The sequence below is a fragment of the Trachemys scripta genome, chromosome 6 (assembly GCF_013100865.1).
Source record: "Trachemys scripta elegans isolate TJP31775 chromosome 6, CAS_Tse_1.0, whole genome shotgun sequence".
In the NCBI taxonomy this organism is placed as follows: Eukaryota; Metazoa; Chordata; order Testudines; family Emydidae; genus Trachemys; species Trachemys scripta.
The window spans coordinates 122,921,241-122,933,159 of NC_048303.1; the positions used below are offsets into that span (position 1 = coordinate 122,921,241).

The following is an 11,919-nucleotide window of genomic DNA, read 5'->3' on the forward strand; positions in this document are numbered from 1 at the left end:
CATATAAGCAATTTGCATGGTTGTCACTAGAAGCTTGCTGCGTGTTCGTGTACCATATAAGGTTTCTCACAACAAAGTGTTTTCCTATTGCCTTTACTATGAATATTGTCAATGCTTGAATGTACTGTCTGTAAAATTAGCCAAATTTAAACAGTGTCCTATAGAAAGCTGCAAATAGACTCATACGTGCAGGGCCTTCTGTTCTGATTTTTTTTCTCAAAACAGTTCAACTGTAACTTTTTGTAGAGGTGGGGTACGGGGTAAATGGTGAAGTAAAGGGCATTCCTGCCTGTGTTTGGATGTCTAAGGCCATCTGTACTTGGCTTACACCTATTCCAGTGTGAAGTGGTTTAGATCTGCTTTATGGAGGTGTAGCAGGTTTAAAGGAATTTTCCTCCAAAGAACATGACCTTCCTCTTTCCAGTCTGAATTTGGATGATAATACTGCATTTAAATTCAACTACCAAGCTACTTTTCAGTTGAATGGGCCTGTGCCAGGAAGTGTTCTGTTGGCCACGTGCCAGTTGCCAAGGAAACTCGCTTTCTAGAAATGGTGTCTGAAGGAAAGAGAAGTCAAATAAAGGCAGTCTGGGTGGAGCTTGGCTAGGAGTATCATTCCCTGCTTGTCATGCTGAGTGCTGAAACTAAAGCTTTAGAACTGGATTCCATTACACTGGGCTTACGCCGGTGTAACCAGTGGAGGATCAGGCCTTCCGTTGTAGCTGGCAAAGCTACAGAGGACTAATATATTTTCCACTCTCCAGGCAGAGATGGGAGGTACTAGAGAAATCTAGTCTGTGATTTAATTAGGGAGATAATGCTAGCTTATCATTCAAGATAATTTTAGTGTGTTGGGTTTGTGTATATATCGTACTTCAGTGTTGTTCTTAAAGCAATTTCTCTGCTCAGACCTCGTTCAGTTATTTTCTCTGTATTTGTATACAGCCCGTTACTAACGTGTTTTTTTTTTAAAGTCTTTAGAGCCGTTTCCCCGATCTGGTGAAGACTTCTTTATTTAAAAACAGTAATACACAAAAGGAAGCTTGAGGGCATGGATTTTATTGGGAGTGCCTTCAGAGCACACCACTTTTTCTTGAGTTTGAGAGGAGTTTCCCAGCATCCTTCTCATAATAATTAGTAAATACTTAAATGTGAATAGTTGGCAGTGAAAACCTAATGTATTTTTCTGTGTTGAATATATCCACCGAAGTGCACTGTGTGGTGACTGATCAGACCAGGGTTAGCAGTTGTCACAAAATGACAGTTAAGTGGTTGAGGTTTGAGATGGAATAACTGACACACAGTAGTGGGTTCCAGACTAGAACTGCGATATTGTCTCGAACTCTGCTGAAACTGTTCTCATTAAGTTTCACTTTCAGACACCCGTGTTCTCTACATTAGATTTCCTTTAAATTGAAGGGTGTCTCTTATTAAATCACTTGGGTAGGCATCAGACCAGAACTTGGGCGAGACGGTATTATGTAGTCAAAAAGTTTTAAAATGTATTGCAACTAAATCAGGCACTGTTATTGTCCAGGTCCTTCCAGTGGTGGATTCCCAGCTGGTGGGTTTGGTCAGAAGTCAGCTCCATCCCAGAAAGGAGGGAATCAGTGGCAGACAAAGAAACCACAAAATACAGGTACTTCGTGGCAGTCCCACACTCAACCACAGCAAGCTAAATCCAGCACACAGAGTAAACCCAACTATACCGTGAACTTCAGTGTTATTGGAGGTCGAGAAGAGAGAGGTATCCGAGCTCCAGGCTTTGGTAAGTTCTGTTTCCTGGAACTATAGTTATAATGGCGTGTTGCGTATGAAGTCCTTGTGGTCTCTACAAGCATGGTTCTGGCGCTTTATGAAAACAGAAGCTTTGAAAGGTTCTGAAGAACTTATTTTAGTCATGTTACAGGCTTCATATTTTGTTTTGTTATTTAATGAGGTCTAATAGCAATAACATGAGTGGCATTTAAGCAGTTGTGTTCAGATAAAGGTCCACTTCTCAGATATCTCTCATTGCCTACCAGCAGTTCCTGATCGATATTAGCATGACAATATGCATTGTTGTTGTAGCTGTGTTGGTCCCAGGATATTAGTGACACAGGTGGGTGAGGTAATATCTTTTATTGGACCAACTTCTGTTGTTGAGAGAGACAAGCTTTTTAGTTTACACAGAGCTCTTCAGATCTGGGAAATGTACACAGAGGCCTGGTTACAGTAGGAAACTAGGTCAGTTATAACTCTGTCACTCAGGGGTGTGAAAAATCCACGCCCCTGAGCAATGCAGTTAAATCATCCTAACCCCTGGTATAGACAGCTCTAGATCAATGGGAGAATTCTCCCATCAACCTAGCTACCACCTCTCGGAGGTGAATTACCTACACTGATGGAAGAACTCCTCCCATTGGCATAGGTAGTGTCTTCATTAAGGGCATGGCTACACTTGCAGATGTAGAGCGCTTTGAGTTAAACCAGCCCTTGGACAGCGCAGTAGGGAAAGCACTGCAGTCTGTCCACACTGACAGCACACTGGTGTGGCCACATTAGCAGCTCTTGCAACGGCCACAAAGAGCAGCATGCAAGTGGCTGCAACGTGCTTTTCAAGTGGGGGTGTGACGTGACAGGGAGTGTGTTGTGTGTATGTGGGGGGAGAGAGTGGGTTTGGGGGGAACTGAGAGCATGTCCGCATGCTGTCTTTTAAGTTCAGACAGCAGCAGAGCCCCTCTCCCCCCCGCCTCTCTCTCACACGCAGCATTCCACACTAATGGTTGCTTTGTCTTGGAGCAGCTAAACAGCCAGCTGTCAGAAACGGAGCTTTGAAAGGGCATATCCAAAACAATGACAAGAGTGGCCGCTTGACTTAAGGGGATTATGGGACATTTCCGGAGGCTGATCAGAGCACAGTAATGCAACACCTCGTTCACAGTGACGCAGGGGAGCTCCAGCGGGGGTGCAGCAAACGTTATTCCTCTCGCTGAGGTGGAGTACCAGCAGCACTCTAGCTTGTGGAGTCACAGTGCACTACGGGCCTTGCCAGTGTGGACGGGTAGTGAGCGAGTGTGCCCTGGGCTCCTTTAATGCGTTCTAACTTGCAAGTGTAGCCAAGCCCTAAGCATCAAAAAGCCCAGAGTGCCACAGCTAAGTACAAGGGGGTAGATTGTTTAGCATAAGTAGTTAACCTTGAATGGTCTCTTGAAATGTGTTAAGTGGCCTGTTAACACCTCTTCAGTCATAGAGCGGGAAAGGAGGGGGGGGGGGGAAGCTATAACCCACTTAACCTTGAATGGTCCCTTGAGATATGTGAAACACCCCTCTGAGTGACATAAAGTTACACCAACAGAAGTGCTGGTGTGGACAGAGGCTCTCCCACCGACATTACTGCTTGCTGCTCATTGGAAGTGGTTTAATTATGTCTACAGGAGAGCTCTGTCCTGTGGGTATAGAGCAGCTACACAAGCTATCCGACAGCAGCACACCTGCATCGGTAAGCTCGCTAGTGTAGACATGGCGTTAGGGGAAAAACAGTTTTTAAGAGAGCTGGCAGTTTTTCAAAGAGACATCATTAAGGGTAAAATAGCAAACTACCTCACCGCGTAGGAAAGATAGGAAGTATAGCAAGAGACCTCCCTGGCTTAACCAGGAGGTCTTCAATCATCTGAAACTCAAAAAAGAAAAAAGAAAAAAAATAAAGTCCTACAAAAAGTGGAACCTAAGTCAAATTACCAAGGATGAATATAAACAAATAACACAAGTATGTAGGGACAAAATTAGAAAGACCAAGGCACAAAACGAGATCAAACTAGCTAGAGACATAAAACAAGAAAATATTCTACAAATACATTAGAAGCAAGAAGATGACCAAGGACATTGTAGGCCCATTTCTCAATGAGGGGGAGAAAACAATAATAGAAAATGTGGAAATGGCAGAAGGTCTAAATGATATTTTTGTTTCGGTTTTCACCAAGAAGGTTGGTGGTGATTGGACATCTAACATAGTGAATGCTAGTGAAAATGAGGTAGGATCAGAGGCTAAAATAGGGAAAGAACAAGTTAAAAATTACTTAAACAAATAAGATGTCTTCAAGTCGCCAGGGCTTGATGAAATACGTGCAAGAATACTCAAGGAGCTGACTGAGGAGATATCTGAGCCATTAGCAATTCTCTTCAAAAAGTCATGGAAGACGGGAGAAATTCCAGAGGACTGGAAAAGGGCAAATATAGTGCCAATCTATAAAAACGGCAATGAGGACAACCTGGGGAATTACACACCAGTCAGCTTAACTTCAGTACCTAGAAAGATAATGGAGCAAATAATTAAGCCATCAGTTTGCAAACATCTAGACGATAATAAGGTGATAAGTAACAGTCATCATGGATTTGTCAAGAACAAATCGTGTCCAACCAACCTGATAGCTTTCTTTGACCAGGGAACAAGCCTTGTGGATGGGGGCAAGCAGTAAATGTGGTATATCTTCACTTTAGTAAGGCTTTTGATACTGTCTTGCATGACCTTCTCATAAACTAGGAAATATAACCTAGATGGAGCTACTACAAGGTGGCTTAGTAACTGGTTAGAAAACTGTTCTCAGAGAGTAGTTATCAGTGGTTCACAGTTATGCTGGAACTGCATAATGAGTGGGATCCCACAGGGATCAGTTCTGGGTCCGGTTCTGTTCAATATCCTCATCACAGATTTAGATAATGGTATAGAGAGTACACTTATAAAGTTTGTGGATGATACCAAGCTGAGAGGGGTTGCAAGTGCTTAGGAGGATAGGACTAAAATTCAAAATGATCTGAAGTAAATACTCCACTTAGGAAGGAACAATCAGTTGCACACATACAAAATGGGAAATGACTGCCTAGGAAGGAGTACCACGGAAAGGGATCTGAGGGTCATAGTGGACCAGAAGCTAAGTATGAGTTAATAGTGTAACACCGTTGCAAAAAAAATGCGAGCATAGTTCTGGGATGTATTAGCAGAAGAGTTGTAAGCAAGACACAAAAAGTAATTCTTCCACTCTAAAAAGCAACAGAGGGTCCTGTGGCACCTTTGAGACTAACAGAAGTACTGGGAGCATAAGCTTTCGTGGGTAAGAACCTCACTTCTTCAGATGCAAGAAGTGAGGTTCTTACCCACGAAAGCTTATGCTCCCAGTACTTCTGTTAGTCTCAAAGGTGCCACAGGACCCTCTGTTGCTTTTTAGAGTGGAAGAATTACTTTTTGTGTCTTGCTTACAACTCTTCTGCTAATACATCCCAGAACTATGCTCGCATTTTTTTTGCAACGGTGTTACACTATTAACTCATACTTAGCTTCTGGTCCACTATGACCCTCAGATCCCTTTCCGTGGTACTCCTTCCTAGGCAGTCATTTCCCATTTTGTATGTGTGCAACTGATTGTTCCTTCCTAAGTGGAGTATTTACTTCAGATCATTTTGAATTTTAGTCCTATCCTCCTAAGCACTTGCAACCCCTCTCAGCTTGGTATCATCCACAAACTTTATAAGTGTACTCTCTATACCATTATCNGAGCCTTTCACTGCTGTGTAGTTACACATCTCAGTGTGGACACATCCTGCTCTTTGCTGTGGCATGTGGCTACACACACCCTACATCAGGGGTGGGCAAACTTTTTGGCCCGAGGGCCACATCGGGGTTGCACAACTATATGGAGGGCCGGGTAGGGAAGGCTGTGCCTCCCCAAACAGCCTGGCCCCCGCCCCTTGACTGCCCCCCTCAGAACCTCTGACCCATCCAGCCCCCCCTGCTCCTTGTCCCCTGACCGCCCCCTCCTGGGACCCCCGCCCCCTATCCAACCTCCCTCTGCTCCTCATCCCCTGACCACCCTCTCCCGGGACCCCCCACTCCTAACTGCCCTCCAGGATCCCACCCCCTTATTCAACCCCCCTGCTCCCTGTCCCCTGATTGCCCTCTCGACCCCTATCCACATCCCAGCCCCCTGACAGGCCCCCCGGGACTCCCACTCCCAACCCTCCCTGTTCCCCATCCCCTGACTGCCCCACCAGAACATCCATCCCATCCTGCCACCCCCTCCTCCCTGACGGCCCCCCAGGATCCCCTGCTCCCTTACCCAACCCCCTATTCCCCGCCCCTTACCAGCAGCAGGAGCTCGCAGCTGCGACGCCCGGACAGAGCCAGCTGTGCTTCCCACGCTGCCCAGCGGGAGCGGCGGGGCTGCGGGTGAGGGGCCGGGGACTAGGTTCCCCGGCCGGGAGCTCTAGGGGCCAGGCAGGATGGTCCCGCAGGCCGGATGTGGCCCGTGGGCCGTAGTTTGCCCACGTCTGCCCTACATGCTGCTGTCAGTGAATGTGCAGCGTAGACATACCCATAGTGTGGTACACTTGTTACCTCTGTCATGATCATGTACCAGTAAGCATTTTTCTCCGTTATTTTTTCTTTTCTTTTTCTTTTAACAGGACAAAAGCCAAAAGTTTCAGAAAATGATTTTGAGGATCTATTATCTAATCAAGGATTTTCAGCTAAATCTGACAAAAAAGGAACCAAGACAATTGCCGAGATGAGAAAGCAAGAAATGTCTAAAGACATGGACCCCTTAAAATTAAAGGTTTGATGTTTAATAATAAAAACCATTGTTTTGATTCAAATATAAACCTAATTCTGTTACTTACAACTATTGTGAGAGAGCTGGACAGTTCTAAAGAACATAATTACGAACTCAGCTGAAAACAAACCAAGATACAAACAAGTAAAATCCTGATGTGTGTGAACTGAAGTTTTACATCTAATGCAGGATTTTCTCCCATAGGGAGTACAAGGGCCTGGGTTTCCCATTTCATTAAAGAGCACGTCTTGGTACAGACTTGGCTAGACAAGCACAACTCACTTTTTGACTGTGGAGAAGCTGGGAGGGTGCATTTCTGGTCTGTGCCAAACTGGGAGAGCTTGGGTCAAAAGGTTTTCATTGCTGTCAGGTCCACTCTTTGGCAGTTAGAGCCTTGTTTTATTACCTTTTCTCCAATCAAGTGCAGTTTCACTCGTGCCCTTTCAGCGAAAGGGTTCAGGACTATGGTGCTGTGATGGCTGTGTCTGATAATACAAAATTACAGCTTGTGGAGAACAAAAACTACTTGAGAATCACTTTCTTAGGGCAGGTCATTCATTCTCCTCCCAGTGGCTCTCTGCCCCTCTATCAAATCCACTTAAAAGTGTATTCTGATCCGATTTTGTATTTCATCCTGATACATTACTTGCAGATAAGATTAAATGGTAACATTTACTATTTAGTTTTGTAAAACATTGTGAGTATAAAGTATGTAGTTCTGAACAATATTAATAGAAATAATCTCCGGGAGGAAGTGGGGAAATCAGCTTATTGATGGAATATTCCAACTCGTGTCCATAGGTTGGGTTGAATGCTTTTTTTTATGTAAAATACTATAAATAAAAAATAGAGCCTTTTACCTGCCATCACCGGTGTTAGTAGGGGAGATATTCCATACTGTGATATTACAGTTTAGAGAGACTCCCCTTACTGCCATAAGGATTCTACATTGATTGATGCAAAGATCATTCTATAAAATCAACTAAGAAAAGGGCATTGTTATCCAATTGTAGTTCAAGGGGCAATCTAGTACAGAAAACTTCAATTTACTCAAGCAAGCCATATGAGTGTACAAGTCTCAAAACAGCTTAAGACCCTTACCTGAAATTTACAAGTAAAACAAGATTTCTAGCACTGGAATGGACAACCTGTGTTACCATGGGATTAATTAGTGCAACTAAAATGAATATTCTGCCATGGTTACTTTGTTCAGATCACTTCTTGTCATCTATTATACAGTTTTTACACTTAACTTGTTAATAATTCAGTTCTCTTGGAATGATTCCTATCTAAGAAAGGGACAAATAAATAACTACGTATAAACATGCTGGTCCTCGGCTAGCAGACTTGATATGTCACTGTTGGGTTCCAAGGCTAAGCATGGTGTCCACTCTGTGGAATTTGGATGCACGATTAAGATCATATTTGCAAAGTGCTCTTAAAACTTTTGAAGCCCAAGGTCCAATTGTCTTGTTTTCAATGATGGGAGAGGAAAGTATCTTCAGGCGAATTGGAAGCACCATTTAAGGCAGCTGCAGTCCATTTGAATTTTTCTAATTTTGTTTCAGATTCTAGATTGGATTGAAGGAAAAGAGAGAAATATAAGAGCATTAATATCCACTCTTCACACTGTGCTCTGGGAAGGGGAGAACAAGTGGAAGCCAGTTGGCATGGCAGACCTAGTTACCCCTGAACAAGTAAAGAAGTACTATAGGAAGGCAGTACTTGTGGTTCATCCAGATAAGGTGAGTAGTTTTCTTGGGTATGTTAAAGGCTATTTATCAAACTGGTATTACCAAATTAATTCTGCAATCCTAAAAGGAAAATCTGCTAAGCTTCCTGCTTTTGAACAGACACCCAGGCAAGCACAGCAAGGCTCGGTGAGGAAGGGTTTGATATTGCCAGGGACAATAGGCTAGTTTCTGGGCATTTTTTCAGTCCACTTTTCTGCTGTACGGTTATTGTGTTGAACTCTGGCACTTCTAAGGTGGCAGCATCAAACTGTGGAGATAAGGATCTCCAGGGAAAGGAGAGAGAAGAGGGTCTCCAGCAGCTGGGCTGGACAGTAGTGCTTAGTGCTGCCTTACCCATCAGCACCTGTTTGGTGAAGGAGGAATGAAGTGGAATGGATTCCCTTCAGATGCAAAGGTTGAGAAGCACTTTTACCACCACTCATATTATCATTCACTAGACCCAGCTACATGGGTACTTGGCCAGCCACATGCTTTGCCTTCCTTCCGTTTGTTGTGTTGTCTTCTGAAGTTAGCACACCAATGAGACCATGCAGTACAGGAATTCAAGTCTCACCCCTCATCCATAACACAGTGATGAGGTGTCAGAGCAGCCGGGGCTGAGTCCTGTCCTCACCCGAACTCCTGCCCGTCTCGGTCCCACTCGGATCAGTCTGAGAAAAGCCCAGTTACTGGAGCAGAGTTCTGTTAGGTTCTGGACATCTGCCAACCAAAATGCAGATCAGTGTAATCTGTGCTTAATCTCTACTTCCTGAATGGGTCTTGGGGAGGGTCCTCCAACTCCCAGGCCTCCCAGAGATTTCAGTGGTCCCATGTAAGCCACAGCAAACTGGATATAAAATCTGCTGAAAGGTCCTGGTGGGAATTGTGACAGCTTCCAATTTAAAAAAACAAACAAACAAAAAAAGATACAAAAAAAGAAGAATCCAATAAGCACAGTAGTCCCTATATAAATGGTGATTATATCTACATTATCTGTAGTGTCTGCAATAACACTCCTGTAAAAAGCAATAGAGGCTCTACACCAGCAACACCATCACTGGACCTAACCAGATCAGCTACAACATCACCAGCTCATTCACCTGCACGTCCACCAGTGTTATATATGCCATCATGTGCCAGCAATGCCCCTCTGCTATGGACATTGGCCAAACTGGACAGTCTCTACGCAAGAGGATAAATGGACACAAGTCGGATATCAGGAATGGCAATATACAAAAACCTGTAGGAGAACACTTCAACCTCCCTGGCCACACAATAGCAGATGTAAAGTTAGCCATCTTACAGCAAAAAAACTTTAAGACCAGACTCCAAAGAGAAACTGCTGAGCTCCAGTTCATTTGCAAATTTGACACCATCAGATCAGGATTAAACAAAGACTGTGAATGGCTGTCCAACTACAGAAGCAGTTTCTCCTCCCTTGGTGTTCACACCTCAACTGCTAGCAGAGCACCTCACCCTCCCTGATTGAACTAACCTTGTTATCTCCATACTGATTTATCCCTGCCTCTGGAAATTTCCATTACTTGCGTCCGACAAAGTGGGCATTCACCCACGAAAGCTTATGCTCCAATACTTCTGTTTAGTCTTAAGGGTGCCACAGGACCCTCTGTTGCTTTTTACAGATTCAGACTAACATGGCTACCCCTCTGTTACTTGACTCCTGTAAAAGTATTAGGGCAGTTCACCCCTTTCAGGGCTCCTGTTCGTGGCTGTGTACAGATGTAGGAAGATAACATTGCATCTCTTGCACTTGGTTCACATTTTCATGCTTTTCTAACAACGAGAGCAAGAATTAAGGAATATTAAAAAAAAAAAAAAAAAAAAAAAAAAAAAAGAAAACTCCGATTCTGGAGCATAATCCTGCAGCAACGTCTGGGGTTGCAGAATACACGGGGCCTCGTGTTTATGCCCATCTGAGCCAGGATGAGTTGAAATGGAGCAGGTGGTGTATCTGCAGTATTGCTGTGCACGCACTGGTTCCCCAGACCAATTTAGATTGTGGTCCATGCTGCGACAGCAGAACTTCCTCCATGACTTGGTGTATTTCTTTGAAGGTAAAAAGTCTAGGAGTGTTCATAGTCAGCAGGGCATGTTCAACTGGGAAAGTCGGACTCCAGCATAAAAGAATTTAACAGCGTTCTTGGAAATTTGCTCTTCAGTTGCATTGTGGGGTACTAATGTAAGAGCTGCCGGGCAGTAGTTTCTACCTAAATTGGTTTTGATTTCATTTTTAAAGAGCCACTTGCTGAAAATGAAGATCATTCGCTATAACTCCTTTAATACAAGATGGAAACTTTAGTATGACTTCAGTTACATTGAGCAAATTAGACTAAACATTTGAAGCGATGCAGGCAAATTATAATCCCTCAGTGCCATTTAAACTCTGACTTTGGTATATATGGGGACTTGGGGAAAAGGGAATTACAGGTTCTGGATGAAAAAGCCACACAAACTTACAGCACTATATAACAGATAAAAGTAAACAGAAAGAGGCTAAACAAGAGACGGTGTGAATTTCACTGTTCGTAAAATGCAGTTTTTTCTCAAGCCCTGCTGCAGTTCTTCACATTCTTTAGACTTCTGCAGTAAGCATCTAATACCTGCTTTGTTTGTTTACAGGCCACAGGACAGCCTTATGAACAGTATGCCAAAATGATCTTCATGGAGTTGAGTGATGCGTGGTCAGAGTTTGAAAACCAGGGATCAAAATCCCTTTTCTAAAACTTCATCTGTACGGGATTTTCAAAATGTATGTGCAGCAAAATGGAGTGGAGTATTGTTGGTCTGAATTTCTTATCTCTAGGATTTAGGGAAGATTTTTGCATGATTTCAACACAGTTTGAAATCATACACTCAGAAGTGGGTGATGCATTTTGTAAGATGCAGAATCCAAAACATACACAGATGCACTCAGAAAATAGCTGCTCAGTGCTTCAGAATCTTAGCCCGAGAACAGATCTTTCCATTCCGGTTTAAATATGGTGAAATAGAAATAACTTTAATGATGTCCACTGATTTTTGGTGTAATGGTATCAAAAGCGTAAGCCATTCCAAATCCACTGATTTTTTTTATTTTTCTTTAAAAGAAACACACAACCTCAATTTGTACTTTATATTTTCAATAGTTATATGATTTGATTTTGATGTTTGGTGCCGTCGCCTTATTCTAAGTGCTTTAGTTATATTATCAGCAGTGAATTTGCTCAGCATATCTTTTTGTTGAATCTATAAGAGGTGTACATTTTCATCTGTATTTTGTGTAATCATTCAGATAATCATTCTGTAAATAATTAAAATATTTTCTGACAATACCGGTGTTCTTTACAATGAATTGACAGTTGCTTAGCCAAAAAGCTTCCAGTTATGGGAAAGTCAGCCAGGGTTGTTCTTGATTTTTTTTTTTTTTTTTTTTTTAATGCATATCATGAACCTGGAAATAAATCTTAGCTTTAATATAAGGACTGCACATTCTAACTTTTTGTTATTTATTATGAACTTTTGAAAGGCACAACTATGACTAGCGTTTATTTTCCTACTCTGTGAATTTCAGCTTTTACTCGTATTTTTTTTTTCCAGTGGAA

General features: G+C 42.9%; 1 protein-coding gene across 2 annotated transcripts in view; it reads left to right on the forward strand.

Annotated features, from left to right (window-relative positions):
- GAK (cyclin G associated kinase) overlaps nucleotides 1-11,627 on the forward strand; it is a 77,452-nt gene extending 65,825 nt beyond the window's left edge. The window contains exons 24-27 of one of the 2 annotated variants that reach the window (XM_034773817.1): nucleotides 1,538-1,768; nucleotides 6,439-6,587; nucleotides 8,153-8,329; nucleotides 10,958-11,627. In XM_034773817.1, coding sequence (XP_034629708.1) covers nucleotides 1,538-1,768; nucleotides 6,439-6,587; nucleotides 8,153-8,329; nucleotides 10,958-11,059 — 659 coding nt within the window. In that variant the 3' untranslated portion in view covers nucleotides 11,060-11,627. The remainder of the gene's footprint in view (nucleotides 1-1,537; nucleotides 1,769-6,438; nucleotides 6,588-8,152; nucleotides 8,330-10,957) is intronic. The other variant, XM_034773816.1, reaches the window with a different exon arrangement.
- Nucleotides 11,628-11,919: the final 292 nt, after the last annotated feature.